The sequence below is a fragment of the Sinocyclocheilus anshuiensis genome, unplaced genomic scaffold, assembly GCF_001515605.1.
Source record: "Sinocyclocheilus anshuiensis isolate Anshui unplaced genomic scaffold, SAMN03320099.WGS_v1.1 scaffold1133, whole genome shotgun sequence".
NCBI lineage: Eukaryota > Metazoa > Chordata > Actinopteri > Cypriniformes > Cyprinidae > Sinocyclocheilus > Sinocyclocheilus anshuiensis.
The window spans coordinates 524,444-550,034 of NW_015555792.1; the positions used below are offsets into that span (position 1 = coordinate 524,444).

A 25,591-nucleotide genomic window follows, 5' to 3' on the forward strand; every position below is an offset into this window, starting at 1 on the left:
ATTGAATAAAAAATGACAAGTAAGCAGTCAGTAATAAAAGAACAAATAAAGAAATGAATAATGATAGCACAAATAAAAAATAACGACAGCCCTTCGAATTAAATAAATTGGTTTTTAGTTTTTCAGGTAGGTCTAGCAGTAGGGTTTTTTTTTTACCAATTATCCAAATAATGTTTAATCCTAGGAAGCTGGTTGGGAAACACTGCTCTAATCTACTGGCATTATTATGCAAGTATCTCTATATCTAGATGTTAGAACAGTTCACATATTTCATAGGTACATAAGGACCACACTGTTACTGAAACACTGATCACCTGTAGCTGACAGGAGCTTGATGAAATCAGTGCAAGCCTGCTTTGACAGAAGTGTTTTCCCACAAACTCCTTCAGCTAAGTCATTGTGAGACTGTGCCAACACGCGCTTATCCATCTGCGCCACTGGAGCTGATGCTTTGCAGCCACTTTTAACTAAATGTAAATATACACTCCGTATGTTTTATTCCAGAGTAAGGGCAATTCATACAATACATTAAAACTGAGCTACTTTAATACCATCTCCGAACTTTCTACCACGACTCTGCTGTTCTTCGGCTGGTTCTTCCTGTATACGTTGATTGACAGATGTCTCGTCCAGTCAGCGGTGAGTAATCCCAAACCAATGGCGCTGTCTCAAACTATACCTACCTCTTCCGGTTTGTCTGATTTGTCGTTGTGTTTTCTGACTTGTTATTTTGTTTCTTAGACTTGCATTTGCGTTTGTAATTTGTTATTTTGTCTTCAGAATTGTGATTTGCTTTGCACTTCTCTGCCACCGTACGTTTTCCTTATAACGGGTTTCTACGAGAGGAAAACGCTTAAAGCGTAATTAGGTAAAAAAAAAAAAAAAAAGTTTGTCAAGACAAACTTTGATGTTGGCATAAGAAGATAGGCCAATATATCTATGTTTAAAACAGTTTAAAGTTTATACAGACAGATAGATAGATAGATAGAGGCGGAGTTGGAGTCGCAGAAGAAGAAGAAGAGGCGTGTCTGTGACGTCACGCGCGTAACGTCCAGAATCCACTATGGCGGAAAGGTAGTGGCGACTCACTTTACCGGTAAACTCGACATCGGATAGCAGATATCTGCTCGAGTCACCATTCTCCGGCTCACGCTCAAACACCCCGTCTCCTCGTGCACTCTCTCTGGTCTTCGCGGAACTAACAGAAACATGCCTAACATCAAGATCTTCAGCGGCAGCTCGCACCAGGATCTGTCTCAGAAGGTCGCGGACCGTCTCGGGCTGGAGCTGGGGAAAGTGGTGACGAAAAAGTTCAGCAACCAAGAGACGTGGTGAGTCATTTCTGGAAATGATCCGAGCGTGTTTTAGGTTTGTACTTCTAACGTGTTGGAGTGCCGTTTGTTTCCGCGGGCCGCTGGGAGTTGTAGTTCAGACGGTGGCTGCCAGCGCGCCGCGTGTGTTTCAGAAAACTACAACTCCCAGAAGGCTGTGCATCTGCACGCGAGGCGATGTCTATTTGCTTCAGTTTGGACGTACATTTTGTGACTAATATTGCCATTAAACAGCATTTAGACACGTATTTAGGAATGGAAATACATAACGCCGTAAGTAGCCTCCGAGCTTATACCTTTACCAAAAACCTTTATGCCATGATGGCTTCACTTATACTCCCCACATGATGTCTTTAATCATAGTCTGGTGGGTCAGGTAAGTGTTATCACAAGGCCTTAGTGTGTATTTAGGGGAATAATTATTTCTCTGCTTTCTGACGCCGGCGGCGTTATGCTTAAATAATGCAGTGACCCTGAGACATTCTTCGGTTGTTTGCTTTCATAACATGCTTTCGTCCTGCAGTGTACCTTTACAAAACAAATACAGCGGTGTGTTAATGTGTCAGTCATGTTTCCATATGCTAATACACAGTGTTGGGAACTAGTAACTAGATACTTCCCAACACTGGTAATACATATACAAATAGACCTTTATTTACATGTTACTCCAAGATTACATTATATTATTACAGTGCGTTGTCAATTTAAGAAAAGGCTTTTTTTGTTTGTTGCAGCTTTAATATTGTAAAAGGAATGAATGTTGTATTTGCTAGCAGAGCTTTATTGGTGGAAGTAGAGTGAGTGCTGTACTAACAGAGATGTGTTTCTGCAGTGTGGAGATCGGAGAGAGTGTCCGTGGAGAGGATGTGTACATCGTCCAGAGCGGCTGTGGAGAAATCAACGATAACCTGATGGAGCTTCTGATTATGATAAACGCCTGCAAAATCGCATCGGCCTCCCGAGTCACAGCGGTCATCCCCTGCTTCCCTTACGCCCGGCAGGACAAGAAGGACAAGGTGGGCTGTCTGTCTCTAAGTGAAGTCTGTGCCGTTGCCTGTCAGTGAAAGTGGAAGGAGGAGAGTTTTTGTGCAAGTAGCTGGTGTGGATCATCGTTTTGTTCATTTCAACTCATTTTCTGCAGTCTCGGGCGCCCATTTCTGCCAAGCTGGTGGCAAATATGCTGTCAGTTTCTGGTGCTGACCACATCATAACCATGGACCTGCATGCATCTCAAATACAGGTGGGTTTTACTGCACTCCAAAGGATCTAGTGATACAACACACACACACACACACACACAAAACAGAAGAAAATGTGCTGATTGCATTGCAAACATGACTTGTTTTTCTTGATGGGAAAAATATGCAATCTTTGTAAGTTTTGTACCTACGTATTAGAGCTGCACGATTCTGGATAAGTTGGGAATAAAGCAATAAGCACCGTGAAGCCGTGGTTTACAGTTAATTTTATAATAGCTGAGGGGTGTTGTTAGGCACGACGCGAAGCTAAAACCTCCCTTAGCTGTTATAAATTCACTGTAAACCACGGCTTCACGGGGCTTATTGCTTTTATAAAACGGTTATTCCATATACGTAGTTAGTTCACAAAATAAAACGGAGCAAATAAAGTGTAATGATATTAATAAAAACAGTATTCTTGTTGAGCAGAAGTAAACAAAGGTGTATGTTTGTAGAGTAATTTACAACAGCTTCGAACGCGGCTCAGCGCTCAGCCATCAAGGACCAGAACTATCCGTTTTATCAGTGTTTTTGAACAAATCTCTGGAATGAATGATTCAATGACAAACTCATTTTTAACAGCCCCCTGTCGCCTCCTAGTGGTGAAATGATGCAATCGACACAGACATTAATTGAAGCGCTGGTTATTTTCAAAAGATGACTTGTTCTGTTTTGATCTTGGAGTTGCTGCTTTCTTCCTTCAGGGTTTCTTTGACATTCCAGTGGACAACTTGTATGCAGAGCCTGCCGTTTTGAAGTGGATTAAGGAGAACATCCCCGAGTGGAAGAACTGCATCATCGTGTCTCCTGACGCTGGAGGAGCCAAGAGGTCTGGAGGCGTCCGCTTCACTGCCTGTTTAGTGTGTGTCGTGGCTGATCCCTGAGCTGTGTTTCTCCATCGACAGGGTCACCTCCATTGCAGACAGGCTAAATGTTGACTTTGCCCTCATTCACAAAGAAAGGAAGAAGGCCAACGAGGTGGACCGCATGGTTCTGGTGGGAGATGTGAAAGACCGGGTGGCCATATTGGTGGATGATATGGCAGACACCTGCGGCACCGTCTGCCACGCTGTTGACAAGTGAGAGGCTAATGAAAATATTAATAAAGTGTGCTGTCTTGTGTGAAACAGTGTGAGTGCTTCAGCAGCTGTAACGCTCTGTTTGTGTGCGTGTGTCTGTGTCTCTGTGTGTGTGTGTGTCTGTCTGTCTGTGTGTGTGTTTGTGTCTGTCTGTGTGTGTGTGTCCCTGTGTGTGTGTCCCTGTGTGTGTGTGTGTGTCTGTTTGTGTGTGTGTGTGTGTGTTTGTGTCTGTCTGTCTGTGTGTGTCCCTGTGTGTGTCTGTGTCTGTCTGTGTGTCCCTGTGTGTGTAGCGGCTGTGGAGAAATCAACGATAACCTGATGGAGCTTCTGATTATGATAAACGCCTGCAAAATCGCATCGGCCTCCCGAGTCACAGCGGTCATCCCATGCTTCCCTTACGCCCGGCAGGATAAGAAGGACAAGGTGGGGCAAAGGCTATGAAATCTGTGCCATTGCCTGTCAGTGAACGTTAAAGGAGGAGATTTTTTGTGCATGCTGTTGATAGGAAGTCGGTAGCGTGTGTCACTTTGCTTTTTCACTCAAGATGTTTGATCTTCTCCTTTGTTTTCTGCAGAGTCGGGCGCCCATTTCTGCCAAGCTGGTGGCAAATATGCTGTCAGTTTCTGGTGCTGACCACATCATAACCATGGACCTGCATGCATCTCAAATACAGGTGGGTTTTACTGCACTCCAAAGGATCTAGTGATACAACACACACACACACACACACACAAAACAGAAGAAAATGTGCTGATTGCATTGCAAACATGACTTGTTTTTCTTGATGGGAAAAATATGCAATCTTTGTAAGTTTTGTACCTACGTATTAGAGCTGCACGATTCTGGATAAGTTGGGAATAAAGCAATAAGCACCGTGAAGCCGTGGTTTACAGTTAATTTTATAATAGCTGAGGGGTGTTGTTAGGCACGACGCGAAGCTAAAACCTCCCTTAGCTGTTATAAATTCACTGTAAACCACGGCTTCACGGGGCTTATTGCTTTTATAAAACGGTTATTCCATATACGTAGTTAGTTCACAAAATAAAACGGAGCAAATAAAGTGTAATGATATTAATAAAAACAGTATTCTTCCACCAAACAATGTAGTTCCTCAGAAACGGTTGTGGTTCCAACAAAGTGGTTGTTGAGCAACACACAGAAGTAAACAAAGGTGTATGTTTGTAGAGTAATTTACAACAGCTTCGAACGCGGCTCAGCCAATCAGAATCAAGGACCAGAACTATCCGTTTTATCAGTGTTTTTGAACAAATCTCTGGAATGAATGATTCAATGACAAACTCATTTTTAACAGCCCCCTGTCGCCTCCTAGTGGTGAAATGATGCAATCGACACAGACATTAATTGAAGCGCTGGTTATTTTCAAAAGATGACTTGTTCTGTTTTGATCTTGGAGTTGCTGCTTTCTTCCTTCAGGGTTTCTTTGACATTCCAGTGGACAACTTGTATGCAGAGCCTGCCGTTTTGAAGTGGATTAAGGAGAACATCCCCGAGTGGAAGAACTGCATCATCGTGTCTCCTGACGCTGGAGGAGCCAAGAGGTCTGGAGGCGTCCGCTTCACTGCCTGTTTAGTGTGAGTCGTGGCTGATCCCTGAGCTGTGTTTCTCCATCGACAGGGTCACCTCCATTGCAGACAGGCTAAATGTTGACTTTGCCCTGATTCACAAAGAAAGGAAGAAGGCCAACGAGGTGGACCGCATGGTTCTGGTGGGAGATGTGAAAGACCGGGTGGCCATATTGGTGGATGATATGGCAGACACCTGCGGCACCGTCTGCCACGCTGTTGACAAGTGAGAGGCTAATGAAAATATTAATAAAGTGTGCTGTCTTGTGTGAAACAGTGTGAGTGCTTCAGCAGCTGTAACGCTCTGTTTGTGTGCGTGTGTCTGTGTCTCTGTGTGTGTGTGTGTCTGTCTGTCTGTGTGTGTGTTTGTGTCTGTCTGTGTGTGTGTGTCCCTGTGTGTGTGTCCCTGTGTGTGTGTGTGTGTCTGTTTGTGTGTGTGTGTGTGTGTTTGTGTCTGTCTGTCTGTGTGTGTCCCTGTGTGTGTTCAGGTTAATATCAGCAGGAGCGGTTAAAGTGTATGCTATCCTCACCCATGGCATCTTCTCTGGACCAGCCATCTCACGCATCAACAACGCCTGCTTTGAGGCTGTAGTTGTGACCAACACAATTCCCCAGGAGGAGAAGATGAAGCATTGTCCCAAAATACAGGTTTGTCCCGTCAGGATGCTTGTGTTCAACAGGAAACACTGTATTCTGTATGGGATGATATTAGACTCTAAATGATTAATAGATGCACGCACAATTATCCATGTACTGCATACATTTTATACATATATCTTACTAACCACAAACAAATGCCTTTCTATTTGAGTCTGTGGAATTCAGGATTAAATGATTGTGCAGCGATTTGTACAAATACAGACATGTTTGCGAATAAAAACGTGACGGAACGGAAAGTCTCAAAATTCAATTGAATCAAATAGAATCGACTCAGAAGAGACGTGAATGAATGCACGCGCGTCGCCTGAACCACAAATGCACATTTTAATCGCTACATGCGCAAATTATGATACTTTAATACAAACTATAACATTGTATTAACAAATCTGTCTATTTGAACAAAATGCTGCACATTAATGTAATTCTTAACTCTGCAGACACCGGTTGAAAAGCATTTGTTTTAGTGTAGTGACGCACATTTGCGATTTTTTCAAATCGTGTACACGTTAATGAATTGCACTGGGCCTTGTTCGTTGGTAGTTGTGTGTGTGAGGGACGTGAAATGCTGTAAACTGCGAAAATTAAGTCTCAAAATCCAAATGACGTCAGTTAATGCACGCGTGTCACCTGATCCACATATGCACGGATTCCTTTTTGCATGAGCAATTTATGATATATTAATGCAGAACAGAACATTTTTATTCACAAACAAGTCTGTATTTGTACAAATCGCTGCACAATCATTTAATCCCGAATTCCACAGACTCAAATTGAAAGGTATTTGTTTGTGGTTAGTAAGATACATGTATAAAATGTATGCAGTACATGGATAATTGTGCGTGCATCTATTAATCATTTAGAGTCTAATATCATCCCATAATTCTGTGTCTGTATTGAAGCAGCATAGAATAGTCTTTTTTTCCCCCCAAAGTGAAGAGAATTTAGTCCAATAACGGCAAAACTGTTTAGTTATTTTTTAAATGTTATTTTTAAGGTGTTTTACACAGGAGATGCAAAAGATGCATTTTATTTTATTTTCCTTAAAGGGCTAAAGTAACACTATAATGACAATATATTACTTTTTACTACTTTCATCATGTTTTCTTTTTGTAATTTTTTAAAAATTGAACATTGAAAGAGCGTGTTTTGTAGACAAAAGTGGTTTGTGTTTAGAAATCTTATAAATGTATACAGTGGTGAGGAGTAAAAGAGACCCAGTATTGGTAAAAAATACTTAAGCTAGGGTAATATGTATTGCATGATGCCAAAAAGTTAATACTTGTTCATGAAAAAGTTTGTACATTTTTCGGTTTATTTTGATAAAGATATAGAAAAATTCTAGTGGCTAAGATATAAATATATATAAAAAAAAGTAAATATATTAATATCATATTTTAAAATGTAATAGTTTCATTATAAATACACTAATTATCTCTAAATCGGCCGCCCAGTTTAATAAATATTATGGAAAAGAAATGGAAAAGTCAGCAAGGTATATATTATAATGACAATTATTCTTTTAGTCCCAACAGCAGGGGTGCATTTTACCACGAATACCATACTTGTGTATATGTAACTGAATTATTGAAAAACTGTTGATTTAATTTCCTTGAACAAAACTGAAAATCATTAGCGAGACCTTTATCTCAAAATATAGTCAATAAATGTTATCAATGCTTAAAAATTCTTAATGAGAATCATTTATAAATCTGCTGCTGTCAACAAAAAGAAGCACTGAGGTCTTCCTGGGGGTTTCTGCCAAAAAAGCTCCATCAACATTCATTAATGTTAGTATTGTAATTTTACTGTTGTTCTGTAAAATAAAATAAAAAAGACAATAATAATAATGATAATAATTACAACAGCTATATTAATACATTTATTATAACATTCACACATAGAGTTCAAATCGGTAATAGATTTGTATCTGTGGGATCTGAAATATTTTCTGACAAAACAGTAAAAAGCAAAATTTGGGTATTTCAATTATGTAATGGTGAAAAGAACTGGCAAAATACATGGGACAAAAAAAAATGCCAAAAACCGTGTTCGGTATTCGGCCCAGTGTTTCATTTTGTTCGGCTTCTGCCAAGAATTTTCATTTCGGTCGGTGCATCCCTAATCTGAAGTTTCTTATTCTAGGATATTGAAGGCATAAAGGCCCACCTTATCAGGCCACCACTGGAGCTCTTCGCCTAGAGTGACAGGGCTCTGCAGCGGCACGCTCTTCTTGTCAAGGCTGGGCTCATCTGCTGCTGTCAACAAAAAGAAGCACTGGGGACTTCCTGCCAAAATACAAGCTTCATTAACATTCATAAATGTTAGTATTGTAATTTTACCGTTGTTTTGTAAAATAAAATTAAAAAGACAATAATAATGACAACAGCTCTATTAATACATGTATTATAACATTCACACAGTGTTCAAATCTGTAATAGATTTGTATCTGGGATCTGTAATATTTTCTAATGTTTTAAAAGAAGTCTCTTCTGCTCAGCAAGGCTGCTTTTATTTGTACAGTAAAAAATACATGCCTGAGTCAAGACGCGGGTCTCAAATATTACCAAAACAATTATTTTACTAACTTATTAATGTTAAGTTAAATTGTGCTTTGTTGGTGTAATGTCTGCTAGAATGTTTAATGTTTAGAGTTCAGTGTTAAGTAACTATTTTTAAATAGTTTTTTTTGTAATTGATTTTTTTTTTCCCTTTTCCCTTCAAGACAAAAACAGTACAAAGTAAAATTTGGGTATTTAATTTCTGCAATGGTAAAAAAATAATAGCCAAAATGCATGGGGAAAAAACCGCGAAAAACAATGTTTGGTAGTCGGCCCAGTGTTTCATTCTGTTCGGCTCAGGCTAGGAATTTTCATTTCGGTGCATCCCTAATCTATACCATTTTAAAACTCGTTAAATATTAGATCACAGAGATCACAGAACTTTGCTGCCTGCGATCGCATCAAGAATCAGCCGAGAAACACAGTCACAGGTTTAGAGGATTTAGAGGAGTAGAAACAGAACAACCTGCATGCCGTGTGATACAGAGCTGTCTTCTCCGTTTGGCTTGGTATGATGCAGATTCTCTTTCATGCTAAGCTGGCTGATCTCCGCAGGTCATCGACATTTCCATGATCCTTGCCGAGGCCATCCGCAGGACCCACAACGGCGAGTCAGTGTCGTATCTCTTCAGTCACGTCCCTTTGTAACGCAACACAGCGGCCGAACCAGGAGCATCTGAGCCAGTGTGTTCCCAGAGCGGAGGACTGCTTCAGCTTTCACAGTCTGTTCCTCTCAGCAAATCACTGTTACAATCTGTGACTGAACGCCAGGCGTTAGGTCAACCAGCGCTTCTCACAAGCTCATTTATTTATTTGCATCCGTTTGTATTCATTCCTGTGCTTGAGAAAAGTAAAGTCACATGATGAAGAGATAAACATCCTTCTTGAAGAGAATCGGTGGACACTCTTTATTTTGAGTTCACTAGATTAAAGCGGTTTTAGTTTGTGCAGCTTAACAGTAGATCCTTAACACAAATCTGCGGTTTTATTTCACTTTCCGGATTTTGTTTGTCATGGATGTTTTTAATGACTCTTTATATGATTATTTCTATAAAAAAAAAAAAATCATTTTGGTTAGGTTATGCCATTCTGATTACCCTCAGGTTCCTCCTCTGTGTGTTGATTTCATTGATATCCTTGATTTGAATCGTTTGTATTTCAGAATGCGAGGCGGAATTTAATATTAAACAGCTTTGGCATTATTTTGTGTTCGCGTTCTTGAAACATCTGCAGTGTTATAGTTCATATATTCTGATTTTAAATGCATTCTGCTAAGAAGAGATTTTAATTCTTTGAAAACGAACGTTGCTTTTGTCAAGCATCTGCTAAGAAAGTAATTTGTGGAAGTGAAACGAACATTAAATAAAAAAAATTAAACACACACATTACTAAACATATAAGCTAATATTCAATAAAAACAGAAAAATATTTTCAGCCATACAATGACATGTCTTTTTGCAAATAATGACTTTTTATGCAGTTATTGTTCTATGCGTTATGCTAAAAGCCACAAATAATATAGTCTCTTGTGTGTTAACTTGACAGACACAGAGGAGTCTGGCAACTAGACCAAAGTGTTTTCAATATCGCTAGGATTTATAAAAATTATGGTAACATTTCATGACCTTTACGTCTTTTGGAGATCACAGATTTCTTTGCAAACTGATTATGCTGAACTATATAATCAACTAGAATAAATGTGCATTTTTGTTCTAAAGTCTATTCGATTATTTCCCGTGGCTCCCTCTGGTGGACAGCAGTGATATGATCGTTCCCAGTGAAATTCATGAACATAATCTTTTCCTCAGAAGGACTTGTTTTCCATATGCTATGGAAGCCCGTTTCCGCCACTGAATAAAAAAAATAAAAAAAAAGGTAATTGTGACTTTTTATAACAATTCTGACTTTTTTTTTTTCTCAGAATTGTGTGATATAAACTCTCAATTGTGAGTTATAAAGTCACAATTGCGAGATATAAAGTTGCGAGATATAAAGTCACAATTGTGAGATATAAAGTCACAATTGCGAGATAAAGTCACAATTGCGAGATAAAGTCACAATTGCGAGATATAAAGTTGCGAGATATAAAGTCACAATTGTGAGATATAAAGTCACAATTGCGAGATAAAGTCACAATTGTGAGAGATAAAGTCACAATTGCGAGATATAAAGTCACAATTGCGAGTTATAAAGTCACAATTGCGAGATATAGTCACAATTGCGAGATATAAAGTCACAATTGCGAGAAAATGCTGCACATTAATGTAATTCTTAACTCTGCAGACACCGGTTGAAAAGCATTTGTTTTAGTGTAGTGACGCACATTTGCGATTTTTTCAAATCGTGTACACGTTAATGAATTGCACTGGGCCTTGTTCGTTGGTAGTTGTGTGTGTGAGGGACGTGAAATGCTGTAAACTGCGAAAATTAAGTCTCAAAATCCAAATGACGTCAGTTAATGCACGCGTGTCACCTGATCCACATATGCACGGATTCCTTTTTGCATGAGCAATTTATGATATATTAATGCAGAACAGAACATTTTTATTCACAAACAAGTCTGTATTTGTACAAATCGCTGCACAATCATTTAATCCCGAATTCCACAGACTCAAATTGAAAGGTATTTGTTTGTGGTTAGTAAGATACATGTATAAAATGTATGCAGTACATGGATAATTGTGCGTGCATCTATTAATCATTTAGAGTCTAATATCATCCCATAATTCTGTGTCTGTATTGAAGCAGCATAGAATAGTCTTTTTTTCCCCCCAAAGTGAAGAGAATTTAGTCCAATAACGGCAAAACTGTTTAGTTATTTTTTAAATGTTATTTTTAAGGTGTTTTACACAGGAGATGCAAAAGATGCATTTTATTTTATTTTCCTTAAAGGGCTAAAGTAACACTATAATGACAATATATTACTTTTTACTACTTTCATCATGTTTTCTTTTTGTAATTTTTTAAAAATTGAACATTGAAAGAGCGTGTTTTGTAGACAAAAGTGGTTTGTGTTTAGAAATCTTATAAATGTATACAGTGGTGAGGAGTAAAAGAGACCCAGTATTGGTAAAAAATACTTAAGCTAGGGTAATATGTATTGCATGATGCCAAAAAGTTAATACTTGTTCATGAAAAAGTTTGTACATTTTTCGGTTTATTTTGATAAAGATATAGAAAAATTCTAGTGGCTAAGATATAAATATATATAAAAAAAAGTAAATATATTAATATCATATTTTAAAATGTAATAGTTTCATTATAAATACACTAATTATCTCTAAATCGGCCGCCCAGTTTAATAAATATTATGGAAAAGAAATGGAAAAGTCAGCAAGGTATATATTATAATGACAATTATTCTTTTAGTCCCAACAGCAGGGGTGCATTTTACCACGAATACCATACTTGTGTATATGTAACTGAATTATTGAAAAACTGTTGATTTAATTTCCTTGAACAAAACTGAAAATCATTAGCGAGACCTTTATCTCAAAATATAGTCAATAAATGTTATCAATGCTTAAAAATTCTTAATGAGAATCATTTATAAATCTGCTGCTGTCAACAAAAAGAAGCACTGGGGACTTCCTGCCAAAATACAAGCTTCATTAACATTCATAAATGTTAGTATTGTAATTTTACCGTTGTTTTGTAAAATAAAATTAAAAAGACAATAATAATGACAACAGCTCTATTAATACATGTATTATAACATTCACACAGTGTTCAAATCTGTAATAGATTTGTATCTGGGATCTGTAATATTTTCTAATGTTTTAAAAGAAGTCTCTTCTGCTCAGCAAGGCTGCTTTTATTTGTACAGTAAAAAATACATGCCTGAGTCAAGACGCGGGTCTCAAATATTACCAAAACAATTATTTTACTAACTTATTAATGTTAAGTTAAATTGTGCTTTGTTGGTGTAATGTCTGCTAGAATGTTTAGAAAAAAATGTTCAGTGTTAAGTAACTATTTTTAAATAGTTTTTTTTGTAATTGATTTTTTTTTTCCCTTTGAAAAGCAAGACAAAAACAGTACAAAGTAAAATTTGGGTATTTAATTTCTGCAATGGTAAAAAAATAATAGCCAAAATGCATGGGGAAAAAACCGCGAAAAACAATGTTTGGTAGTCGGCCCAGTGTTTCATTCTGTTCGGCTCAGGCTAGGAATTTTCATTTCGGTGCATCCCTAATCTATACCATTTTAAAACTCGTTAAATATTAGATCACAGAATCAACTTTGCTTTGCTGCCTGCGATCGCATCAAGAATCAGCCGAGAAACACAGTCACAGGTTTAGAGGAGAACGCAGCCTAGAAACAGAACAACCTGCATGCCGTGTGATACAGAGCTGTCTTCTCCGTTTGGCTTGGTATGATGCAGATTCTCTTTCATGCTAAGCTGGCTGATCTCCGCAGGTCATCGACATTTCCATGATCCTTGCCGAGGCCATCCGCAGGACCCACAACGGCGAGTCAGTGTCGTATCTCTTCAGTCACGTCCCTTTGTAACGCAACACAGCGGCCGAACCAGGAGCATCTGAGCCAGTGTGTTCCCAGAGCGGAGGACTGCTTCAGCTTTCACAGTCTGTTCCTCTCAGCAAATCACTGTTACAATCTGTGACTGAACGCCAGGCGTTAGGTCAACCAGCGCTTCTCACAAGCTCATTTATTTATTTGCATCCGTTTGTATTCATTCCTGTGCTTGAGAAAAGTAAAGTCACATGATGAAGAGATAAACATCCTTCTTGAAGAGAATCGGTGGACACTCTTTATTTTGAGTTCACTAGATTAAAGCGGTTTTAGTTTGTGCAGCTTAACAGTAGATCCTTAACACAAATCTGCGGTTTTATTTCACTTTCCGGATTTTGTTTGTCATGGATGTTTTTAATGACTCTTTATATGATTATTTCTATAAAAAAAAAAAAATCATTTTGGTTAGGTTATGCCATTCTGATTACCCTCAGGTTCCTCCTCTGTGTGTTGATTTCATTGATATCCTTGATTTGAATCGTTTGTATTTCAGAATGCGAGGCGGAATTTAATATTAAACAGCTTTGGCATTATTTTGTGTTCGCGTTCTTGAAACATCTGCAGTGTTATAGTTCATATATTCTGATTTTAAATGCATTCTGCTAAGAAGAGATTTTAATTCTTTGAAAACGAACGTTGCTTTTGTCAAGCATCTGCTAAGAAAGTAATTTGTGGAAGTGAAACGAACATTAAATAAAAAAAATTAAACACACACATTACTAAACATATAAGCTAATATTCAATAAAAACAGAAAAATATTTTCAGCCATACAATGACATGTCTTTTTGCAAATAATGACTTTTTATGCAGTTATTGTTCTATGCGTTATGCTAAAAGCCACAAATAATATAGTCTCTTGTGTGTTAACTTGACAGACACAGAGGAGTCTGGCAACTAGACCAAAGTGTTTTCAATATCGCTAGGATTTATAAAAATTATGGTAACATTTCATGACCTTTACGTCTTTTGGAGATCACAGATTTCTTTGCAAACTGATTATGCTGAACTATATAATCAACTAGAATAAATGTGCATTTTTGTTCTAAAGTCTATTCGATTATTTCCCGTGGCTCCCTCTGGTGGACAGCAGTGATATGATCGTTCCCAGTGAAATTCATGAACATAATCTTTTCCTCAGAAGGACTTGTTTTCCATATGCTATGGAAGCCCGTTTCCGCCACTGAATAAAAAAAATAAAAAAAAAGGTAATTGTGACTTTTTATAACAATTCTGACTTTTTTTTTTTCTCAGAATTGTGTGATATAAACTCTCAATTGTGAGTTATAAAGTCACAATTGCGAGATATAAAGTTGCGAGATATAAAGTCACAATTGCGAGATATAGTCACAATTGCGAGATATAAAGTCACAATTGCGAGATATAGTCACAATTGCGAGATATAAAGTCACAATTGCGAGATATAGTCACAATTGCGAGATATAAAGTCACAATTGCGAGATATAGTCACAATTGCGAGATATAAAGTCACAATTGCGAGATATAGTCACAATTGCGAGATATAAAGTCACAATTGCGAGATATAGTCACAATTGCGAGATATAAAGTCACAATTGCGAGATATAGTCACAATTGCGAGATATAAAGTCACAATTGCGAGATATAGTCACAATTGCGAGATATAAAGTCACAATTGCGAGATATAGTCACAATTGCGAGATATAAAGTCACAATTGCGAGATATAGTCACAATTGCGAGATATAAAGTCACAATTGCGAGATATAGTCACAATTGCGAGATATAAAGTCACAATTGCGAGATATAGTCACAATTGCGAGATATAAAGTCACAATTGCGAGATATAGTCACAATTGCGAGATATAAAGTCACAATTGCGAGATATAGTCACAATTGCGAGATATAAAGTCACAATTGCGAGATATAGTCACAATTGCGAGATATAAAGTCACAATTGCGAGATATAGTCACAATTGCGAGATATAAAGTCACAATTGCGAGATATAGTCACAATTGCGAGATATAAAGTCACAATTGCGAGATATAGTCACAATTGCGAGATATAAAGTCACAATTGCGAGATATAGTCACAATTGCGAGATATAAAGTCACAATTGCGAGATATAGTCACAATTGCGAGATATAAAGTCACAATTGCGAGATATAGTCACAATTGCGAGATATAAAGTCACAATTGCGAGATATAGTCACAATTGCGAGATATAAAGTCACAATTGCGAGATATAGTCACAATTGCGAGATATAAAGTCACAATTGCGAGATATAGTCACAATTGCGAGATATAAAGTCACAATTGCGAGATATAGTCACAATTGCGAGATATAAAGTCACAATTGCGAGATATAGTCACAATTGCGAGATATAAAGTCACAATTGCGAGATATAGTCACAATTGCGAGATATAAAGTCACAATTGCGAGATATAGTCACAATTGCGAGATATAAAGTCACAATTGCGAGATATAGTCACAATTGCGAGATATAAAGTCACAATTGCGAGATATAGTCACAATTGCGAGATATAAAGTCACAATTGCGAGATATAGTCACAATTGCGAGATATAAAGTCACAATTGCGAGATATAGTCACAATTGCGAGATATAAAGTCACAATTGCGAGATATAGTCACAATTGCGAGATATAAAGTCACAATTGCGAGATATAGTCACAATTGCGAGATATAAAGTCACAATTGCGAGATATAGTCACAATTGCGAGATATAAAGTCACAATTGCGAGATATAGTCACAATTGCGAGATATAAAGTCACAATTGCGAGATATAGTCACAATTGCGAGATATAAAGTCACAATTGCGAGATATAGTCACAATTGCGAGATATAAAGTCACAATTGCGAGATATAGTCACAATTGCGAGATATAAAGTCACAATTGCGAGATATAGTCACAATTGCGAGATATAAAGTCACAATTGCGAGATATAGTCACAATTGCGAGATATAAAGTCACAATTGCGAGATATAGTCACAATTGCGAGATATAAAGTCACAATTGCGAGATATAGTCACAATTGCGAGATATAAAGTCACAATTGCGAGATATAGTCACAATTGCGAGATATAAAGTCACAATTGCGAGATATAGTCACAATTGCGAGATATAAAGTCACAATTGCGAGATATAGTCACAATTGCGAGATATAAAGTCACAATTGCGAGATATAGTCACAATTGCGAGATATAAAGTCACAATTGCGAGATATAGTCACAATTGCGAGATATAAAGTCACAATTGCGAGATATAGTCACAATTGCGAGATATAAAGTCACAATTGCGAGATATAGTCACAATTGCGAGTTATAAAGTCACAATTGCGAGATATAAAGTCACAATTTCGAGATATAAACTCAATTGCGAGATAAAGTCACAATTGCGAGTTATAAAGTCACAATTGCGAGTTATAAAGTCACAATTGAGAGTTATAAAGTCACAATTGAGAGTTATAAAGTCACAATTGCGAGATATAAAGTCACAATTGCGAGTTATAAAGTCGCAATTCTGACTTTTTTTTTTAAAGTCAGAATTGCGAGTTTATATCTCTCAATTATGACTTTTTAACTCGCAATTCTGAGAAAAAAAGTCAGAATTGTGAGTTTGTATCACGCAATTCTGAGAAAAAAAGTCAGAATTGTGAGATAATAAGTTGCAATTACCTCTTTTATTTTTTATTCAGTGGCGGAAACGGGCTTCCATAATATGCAGTGATAGTAGAATTACTAGCTTAATTACATTTCTCATTAGCGTCGCTGTTTTCTGAATCAAATAGCTTTTCGGTAGCGAAGCTCTGTTTTTGATCAAGTAGTGTCAACGAAAGCTACATTTTCAAAGCATTTCTGAAGCTCAAGCTCAAATCAGTGTTGCCGACTAATTTTCAGGAGAAGTTGCTAAAGGAAAGTCGATTTGCTGCTAAAAGTTGCTAAATGACGTTGTGATGTCATTGCGCGATGACATTACGTAATTACGACGCAAAAATGTGTCTACATCAAATCTCAGCAAAAACTACATTTTATATGTTAATTTAGATTTGTTCGTAAAATAATATAAATACATGATATAATATCAAAATATAAATAACTATTTTTAAATACAACATTGAATTATTGAACACTTACACATTTTTAAACCATTACAATTATTTATTTTTTTATTAGCTAATAAACTAGTAAAACTACACATTCTGAACAATTATAGTTTTAAGCAGTGTATTAGTAGTTAGTATGATACACTCTAAGAAAAGTCTGTAAAAATAGGGCACAATCTACTATGTTAATATGAGGGTTTTTTACCTGCATTTTAAATTACGCATTGTATTTTGTGTTTTCGGGTTACAACGGATAATGGATAACACATAATGTCCTGAAAAATTACTAGTTCCTTTTCCATTTTTCTCAGTATTTTTCTTACAGTGTACTAACTGATCAACAATCGCAGGTACAAGCTAAGGTGTATCATACATTAACAATTATTCAATTATTATAAATTGAACAATTGCAAATAGCAGTTAACTTAATTCGCGTGAGGTGTGTACTGCTAGGCATCTTTGGTTTCCTCATTTTGTGTGATTTAGATGCAAATTGTGTGCCTTTTTATCGTTTGAGTCACTTATCAAAAGTTGCTAAAAATTGCCAAATAAATTTTAAAAATAGCTATATTTTGTTGCTAGGTGCTTTTGGAAGAAAAAGGTGCTAGGGTAGTGTGAAAAGTTGCTAAATTTAGCAACAAAATTGCTAAGTTGGCAACACTGTCTCAAATCGGAAATATAACAGCTAAGGATCACTGATCCTGGATCAGTAAAATTAACGCCCCCTCCACTACACCTCGTAACGCCATTGGCTGCTCAAACTGTCAATCAAACCTCATTCCTCCCGCCTCGTGACTGAAGATTTAGAAGATTGAGGTTTAGAGTACCTCAGCTTGTTTGCAGTCTGAAGGTAAATAAACTGTTGACTGAATAAGTACAGCGTTTTCTTTACTCAAGAAACACTATATTTATATATATTTGAGGAGCGGAGAAGAGTGTCTTAGCATTTGTTGTCGAGTCACAGTAAAATAGCTTGTGCGAAGCGCTGAATCTTTCATAATATGATATTTTGGCCAAATAACAGAAAAAAACTGAGCGCCCACATAGCGACAGAAAACTATAACCTGCAAATTCATGAAAATGTAAATGCGATGCCCCTACTGCCTTCAAATGTGGAGTTAATGAGGGGAAAAAACACATTTGCTGGTCAGAAACTTCGTATTTGAACATGATTTTAGTGAAATGTAATGACTCGTGCAACGATGCAATAAAACGTAGCCTAGCTATTTGTAGGCCTATGCATCTATATATGGTAACAATATACAATAAGATTTTATTAACGTTAACTAACATGAGCATACAACGAACAATACGTTTATTACAGTATTTATTAATCTTTGTTAATGTTAATGAAAATACAGTCGTTCATTTGTAGTTCATGTTCACAGTGCATTAACTAATGTTAACAAACACACCTTTTGATTTTAATAATGCATTAGTAAATGTTAAAATTAACATTAATAAATGCTGCAGATTGTTCATTCTTAGTTCATGTTAACTACACTAGTTAACTAATGAACCTTAATGTGAAGTGTTACTACCATTTATATAAATGTATCTGTATACAATAAAGCCACAATACCAATAGGATGTTTCCGGCTGACACAATATGATGTAAATCCAGCCCTGTACATGATACTGATTTTTGTTGCCAAATTGGTTTGGAACAGTTGTTGAATAAACAACTAAACTGAACTAATATGCCTGTCTGTGTGTTTGACTGACAGTTTTATTGATCACTGAGAGAGCATTGACTTGTTATGATGTTGGTTCAATATAAAAATTATTATTATTATTTTTTTTTAATAGGTTAGATGTAGTAAACTACTTTTGCCATGTTGCTTGGCTTGCTACATTTCACAGAGCTGTAGCTTTAGTGTAGTGAAGCTCCATTTAATGAAGAGTAACTGTTAGCTCTCTACATTTGCCAAGTAGCTTGCCCAACACTGCATATGTACAAGGTTTTGATACGTTTGGACTTTGTGCACACGAGATATGGGCATATTAGTCATAATGGGCCACACCTAACAAATGTGTCGGATCATGGCTGCAACAACAGATCCAAATTCTTTTGATAACTTTTTTTTCCAGCATGTGCAATGTGTGGCGAAGGAGGAGTTACAAAGTGTAGGGAATAGTTATGTTATCTTATGCATAAACATCATGTTTAATGCATGTTTGCGGTTATCGGTGAAAATGTAAAGTAGCGTGTTATAGCATCACCTTGTGGCCTGTTTTCACAAAATTTGGTACAGACTTGTTTTCACATGATATATGAATATGTCAATTTTCATACTGGTATAGGACATTCAGAATTTATTAGCTGCTGAGAATGGGCTGCTGGTGGCCATGTTTGTTGGTTTATTGATTGATTTTTTATAGTTGAGTCATATTAGAAGATATGTCACCCACCAAAGAAGATTCATACCAATTTCAGACTTCACAGATCATTTAGTAATACCGTTATTAAGGAGTTTTAATTGTAAAGCCCCCTAAGGGTGCAATTTTAATTCAACTTGGCGAGCATCCGCAGAATGGCATGCGTGTAATAATACATTGTTGGGCTTGAGAAAAGGGTTTAGGGTTTCAGAGTTATGATCCAAAATGCAAATTGCGCCACCTAGCATAAGACGGATGCATGTCTGTGCACATGAGATGATGGGACCATCCTGCTAAGACTGGGGTCTCTACGATTGATGGGCTTTAATGTCCACTGACTTCTTTGGACACTCGTGTTTAGTTTTCTCAGGTGTTGCAGCTCACACTGATGGTGCGAAAGGTTGCACTCTGTGTACTTGACATCATATTACTTAAGTTATAGATTTCACAGACAGATAAATGTGGGGAAATGATCTCAAAGTTTCAGGTAAACAGAGAGCTACAGACATTACAGCCACTGCAGTACTATATAAACAGCTATAATCTGCCTTCTTCCACAACACACCTGCATTTAAAATGATTATGGGCCATTTGAAGGCTTTCAGGTATGCATGCATGAATAAATAAATTTGTCTCATAGATAATAGAATTGATGAATTCTATAAAATTGCAGTGCCTACTTTCATTGTTTACTCGTACCTTAATGTACATCAGTGTGGCTTTGTGTTCACTTGTTTATCCAACAGATATAACAAAACAAAAATGTTAAGTGAACATACAAAACCATTGCTATCCACCTTATTTTGCAATGCATAACCAAGCTATTTTCCATGAATGTGTGAGACATTAGCAGATGTTGGTAAATAACAGAAAGAAAAACAAAGGGCAGTAAACAGTAAAACTATCTGCGCTACAAACCAGGGCTGCGTTTCTCAAAAGCATCGCAAGCCTAGCTCCATTGGTGACAATGGTTCTACTTAAGCTTACAATGCTGGGAAGCGCAGGCCAGTGCGTTTATGCTTATCATAATAAACTAAAAACAATGTGATAAATACTAGTTTGCAACATCAAGAAGCATAACAAGCTGTTTTGTACAGCAACAATAACTGGAGGCAGATGACCACACTCTCTTATATTAAAATAAGGTGCACAGCAAGAGCGATCATTAATGTGATATGACTCTCGACTCCTCACTCACCCGTGGCCTCAGAGATGGCCAGTGATTCCAATGACTCCAGCCTTCCTACATTAAGAAGCATACTGCACAAGCTAGCTTCGAGACCGTTAGCATCAGGATACTACACTGCCTTCATGCCCATAGTGGTCCTCAATGCCTTAGGGAGCAGCCTGGGCTGAAGGACCCCGTGTCTGAGACTCTCAGGGCTGGTGGCTGCTCTCCTGTAGCGTCCTCCTTTATTACTGGTGTGTTGAACTCAATGGTGATCAGTGTGCCGCTCCACCCGCTCTCTGTGCTGGTGGCTAACATGCAGGCTCAGGTGGATGGAGGAGGCGGAGGGGTTAAAGGCAGCTGGCAGCGCAGGCTGGTTCTTCTGTACTGTGGAGGATCCGCTCCTGCACTGCCGTATATGACCAGCTGAAGAGGTACTCCCGATGATCACCTAAACCTCCAGAACGGCTCAGGTTAATACTCAATGCTGCTTGATGGATTTCAGTTTGGCAGGGATGTCTTTTACTGTAGCACCAATCTGCTGATCTATTCACTGGTGCAATAGTGATGCAAGATGTATGCTGTATAGCCTATGTTAAGCAATGCAGCCGTGCAACTGCTCAGTTCTATTAAAATGTGAAACAACCCATATGCAATTGAGAGAAAACACCTGTTTTGGTTCTTCTCAAATGCTTTTTTTTTCTAGAGCCTGTGAAACCTTGTATCGATTTAGTTTCGAGCTGTTTGCATTGTTTTTAATAAATAATAATGACACATATTTCACTTAAAGGAGGTCAGGATGAGTTTGTTTCTTCATCAGGTTTGGAGAAATGTAGCATTGCATCAGTTTATGTAGCTCAAATCAAGTTTTGATCTAATTTCTACAATAATTCAGCACTAATTCCAAATGGAATCAAACGGGATTTAAAATAAGGTCTTCTAAGAGAAACTGTAAAAGTGCTGTTGTGATTTTTCCAGAAGTGACTTACAACAAAGTATGACAGAACTTGTGTTTATTTCAATAGTATGTTCCTGCACAACCGGAGGCTGCAGTTTCAGGACCGCAGTTACTACAAACTAAACCAGCAGGGTCCTAGAACTGCAGCCTCCGGTTGTGCAGGAACATCCTTCTCGTTTGTTTAGGATTTTGCATCAGTACCTGAAGGTTAATCGCCACAAGATGGCGCTGCTGGTAGATGCATTGCCTCACTAGGCAGAACATATACTTAAACTGCGATATTTAATATAATACGTTGTCTCTCTAGAAACACGTCCACTGTGTTCACTTTAACGTTAGTTTCGGTTTATAAGAATTCCCACTCTTCACACTCAATTACCGTTACTTCACTGCGCCGCAGGTTCGTCCAATCACAATGCAGAAGCGCTGCGCGTTTATCCAATCAGAGTACAGTAGTGAGAGCTTGAGCCAATTAGAGCGAGCGGATTACATCTGCGCTGTTGTGCAACGGGGTGTATTTAAAGCAGCTGCCCACCTTGAGCAGCACAGAGATCGAGTCCAGCACATCTAGTGTACTACAGCTCCGAGGCCAGCGCCAGGTGAGGCTCTTAAATACACCCAATCATATGTTTATTTAATCCGGGAAAGAGATTCTGCAGTACTATACCGGTTCATATCATATTATTTTGCATACTGTTCCAGATACTACTAATACAGTCTAAATAAAGACGGACGTTTCTCTTTAAAAGTGTGCAGGAACATTATACAGTTGCAAAACTGATACAATATGCGTTTACATTTCATTATACATTTAATATGGAGGGAAAATATTAAATCAGGACAACATATCTTTGTGCGCACCTGTCAATGCAGTATGTGCGCTTGCAGTGTACTTAATTAACGTACTAGTTTGTGGCGTCGTGTGTGTGTGTGTGTGTGTGTGTGTGTGTGTGCGTGCGTGTGTGTGTGCGTGCGTGTGAGGAAAGAAGAGAGAACATGCAGTTGGTGGGTTTTGCTCTTATATTCTTACATTTGGAGTTAGATGTCAGTAACATGATTATTCTGTTTGGTTCTCTCTCTCTCTACAACCCCAACAGTGCATAAGTGTTAAATCAGAAATATATATTACAGAGTTTAACATGTTAAAGCAAATGTTTCTTATTTAATTCTCCCTCCCTCCCTCCCTCTCTCTCTCTTTTTTATCTCTCTCAGGAGTTGAAGCCTACAGCCTTTCTGTCCATGCAGCAACTGATGGAAAAGGGGGTCTTTTTTATGATGTTGTATTATGTGTTATTGCAAAAATGAGTATATACAGTATATAAATATGCATTCTTGAATCATTCTTGAGTCTTGTGTCTTGCCTCTCTACAAACTTTTAAATATCTGGCTGTAATTTAGTGACTGCAAATGCTGATTTCATTTGATTCTATCTTTATTATACCGGATAATGAGCTAGTTAAACTTAAGGGGGCTAATCAATATACAGTATATTTCAAGAAACTAAGACTTAAGGTACTCCACTTTTTCAGTTGTTTAAAGACTGTGTTAAGTGTAAATTCATTTAAATTTAAAATTGTTAACTCAAAGCAGGTATTACACACTTTGTAATTAACATCTGATGCATATATAAATCAAAAATCACAATTGAAATTAAAAAAAAAATGTTCCTGAGATTCAATATCTTTAACAACATGTACAAACATTACTACAAACTAAACCAGCAGGGTCCTAGAACTGCAGCCTCCGGTTGTGCAGGAACATCCTTCTCGTTTGTTTAGGATTTTGCATCAGTACCTGAAGGTTAATCGCCACAAGATGGCGCTGCTGGTAGATGCATTGCCTCACTAGGCAGAACATATACTTAAACTGCGATATTTAATATAATACGTTGTCTCTCTAGAAACACGTCCACTGTGTTCACTTTAACGTTAGTTTCGGTTTATAAGAATTCCCACTCTTCACACTCAATTACCGTTACTTCACTGCGCCGCAGGTTCGTCCAATCACAATGCAGAAGCGCTGCGCGTTTATCCAATCAGAGTACAGTAGTGAGAGCTTGAGCCAATTAGAGCGAGCGGATTACATCTGCGCTGTTGTGCAACGGGGTGTATTTAAAGCAGCTGCCCACCTTGAGCAGCACAGAGATCGAGTCCAGCACATCTAGTGTACTACAGCTCCGAGGCCAGCGCCAGGTGAGGCTCTTAAATACACCCAATCATATGTTTATTTAATCCGGGAAAGAGATTCTGCAGTACTATACCGGTTCATATCATATTATTTTGCATACTGTTCCAGATACTACTAATACAGTCTAAATAAAGACGGACGTTTCTCTTTAAAAGTGTGCAGGAACATTATACAGTTGCAAAACTGATACAATATGCGTTTACATTTCATTATACATTTAATATGGAGGGAAAATATTAAATCAGGACAACATATCTTTGTGCGCACCTGTCAATGCAGTATGTGCGCTTGCAGTGTACTTGATTAACGTACTAGTTTGTGGCGTCGTGTGTGTGTGTGTGTGTGTGTGTGTGTGTGTGCGTGCGTGTGTGTGTGCGTGCGTGTGTGTGTGCGTGTGCGCGTGTGCCTATGGTTTGCGCAGTCTGTCATTAATTCTTATGGCGCATTAATGCGCTAAACACAGTTAGAAAAACCCAGCTGCGGCAAAGCGTCGATTGGAACGTTTCAAACATTCAAATGTTTCAAGTATTTGGCAGTGTTGCACAATCCCAGAGATTTGGCGCGAGTCATGCTGGGTGTGGTGAAGACGTGAGGAATTGATCGTGATCTTATAAAACATCGGCTCATGCACACTGCCCTGCTAAGATCATTTCTTCTTTGTTTACTATATTTGTGTGTGCATAAGATTGTTCTGATATTCTGTTCAGACTAATGTGAGAAAACATTCAATACATGAATAATTTGATTTGCTAAACTAAAATGTTTTCAAAGTTACTGTGTTCTCACAGTAACTTTCTCTCCCTCTCTCTTTTAATGAAATCTGATATTAAGTTGCGAGAAAAATTGAATATGATCTGGCCCTATTCAAGTTATTCAGTCCTATTAAGTGATGACGTGAATACAACAGGTAATTCAGAATATTAAGTGTTGCTAAGAACGTGGCAACATAAAGCATGCTTACTTTAATGAGAAATGGTCTGTTGACTGGATAGTAGCTGCACTGGGGGATTCTGTGAAATGACTTCCTCATGTTTTGCAGATCTCTCTGTAACTTCAGCTTTATGCTGACTTTATCTGTTAAACACACAAGCATTAAGCTCCAGCGCACTCCTGGTCTCTGTAAATATGCAAAAAGCGAGGAAAACAACCCATTTGAGTAGAGTGTAATTTTAGGCCAGTGATTTTACTGTAGCTCTGGCTGATAAGAGCTTACATAAACACACATCTGAGGACAGGGTGTGTCGACGTGTTCATACACGGTCACCAAAACTTCAGCTCACACCTTTGTGGAAACGGGTCTTGGGGAGTTAAACATGCTTTTCAGAATGTGGTTCAAGCATGAGCGAGATGCCGTTGCATGCTTTGCCAGCTCTGTGTGAGAAAGATGCCAAGAATCACAAGTACTGTCCAAACACACATTTGGATTGACCGTTATTGCATTAGAATGCCAATAAGTTGATTGATTGGTTTTGATTCACGAATAGTTTTATTGAGGACGATATAAAGCAAACACTGCATGTAGAGACGGACACTGCCATTAACTTCCAATGACTCGAATTCTCACAGACTCTCCAAAATGAGCGACAACCCTGTTAAAGAAGAGGTGCAGCAGTTTGACAAGAGATGCCTAAAGAAGACAAACACGGCGGAGAAGAACACTCTGCCCACTAAAGCAGGTGAGCGGGTTTGGCAGCCTCTCCCTCATGATTCATTGTTCCCAGCTCACCCTTGCACTCTTGTGCTGATCTGACACGGCAAAGCAAACACACACTCACACACACACACACACACACACACACACACACACACACACTC

The 25,591-nt window shown here is 37.9% G+C and overlaps 2 protein-coding genes across 4 annotated transcripts in view; both read left to right on the top strand.

Annotated features, from left to right (window-relative positions):
* The first annotated feature begins 993 nt into the window (after positions 1-993).
* Positions 994-10,293, top strand: LOC107674876 (ribose-phosphate pyrophosphokinase 1-like). 2 transcript variants are annotated; one of them, XM_016469008.1, is made up of 7 exons: positions 994-1,331; positions 2,164-2,347; positions 2,473-2,571; positions 3,274-3,398; positions 3,475-3,648; positions 5,720-5,879; positions 9,005-10,293. In XM_016469008.1, exons 1-7 carry the CDS (start codon positions 1,210-1,212, stop codon positions 9,095-9,097), a joined length of 957 nt encoding a protein of 318 aa, XP_016324494.1. In that variant the 5' UTR covers positions 994-1,209; the 3' UTR covers positions 9,098-10,293. The 2 variants fall into 2 exon arrangements, with proteins under 2 accessions (XP_016324494.1, XP_016324493.1); XM_016469007.1 differs by lacking the exons at positions 2,473-2,571; positions 3,274-3,398; positions 3,475-3,648 and adding exons at positions 4,223-4,321; positions 5,083-5,207; positions 5,284-5,457.
* LOC107674877 (thymosin beta-a) overlaps positions 1,429-25,591 on the top strand; it is a 26,628-nt gene continuing 2,465 nt past the window's right edge. The window contains exons 1-5 of one of the 2 annotated variants that reach the window (XM_016469010.1): positions 1,429-1,435; positions 3,678-3,683; positions 21,737-21,742; positions 23,734-23,781; positions 25,343-25,452. In XM_016469010.1, coding sequence (XP_016324496.1) covers positions 25,353-25,452 — 100 coding nt within the window. In that variant the 5' untranslated portion in view covers positions 1,429-1,435; positions 3,678-3,683; positions 21,737-21,742; positions 23,734-23,781; positions 25,343-25,352. Of the gene's footprint in view, positions 1,436-3,677; positions 3,684-21,736; positions 21,743-22,139; positions 22,189-23,733; positions 23,782-25,342; positions 25,453-25,591 lie in introns of those variants that run through there. The other variant, XM_016469011.1, reaches the window with a different exon arrangement.

Bases quoted from the DNA above. Each gene is read 5' to 3' on its own strand.
- LOC107674876 (XM_016469008.1), top strand. From the start codon at position 1,210: ATGCCTAACATCAAGATCTTCAGCGGCAGCTCGCACCAGGATCTGTCT. The intron at 3,399-3,474 runs GTCTGGAGGCGT...CTCCATCGACAG, and splicing joins GACGCTGGAGGAGCCAAGAG to GGTCACCTCCATTGCAGACA. The intron at 5,880-9,004 runs GTTTGTCCCGTC...TGATCTCCGCAG, and splicing joins AGCATTGTCCCAAAATACAG to GTCATCGACATTTCCATGAT.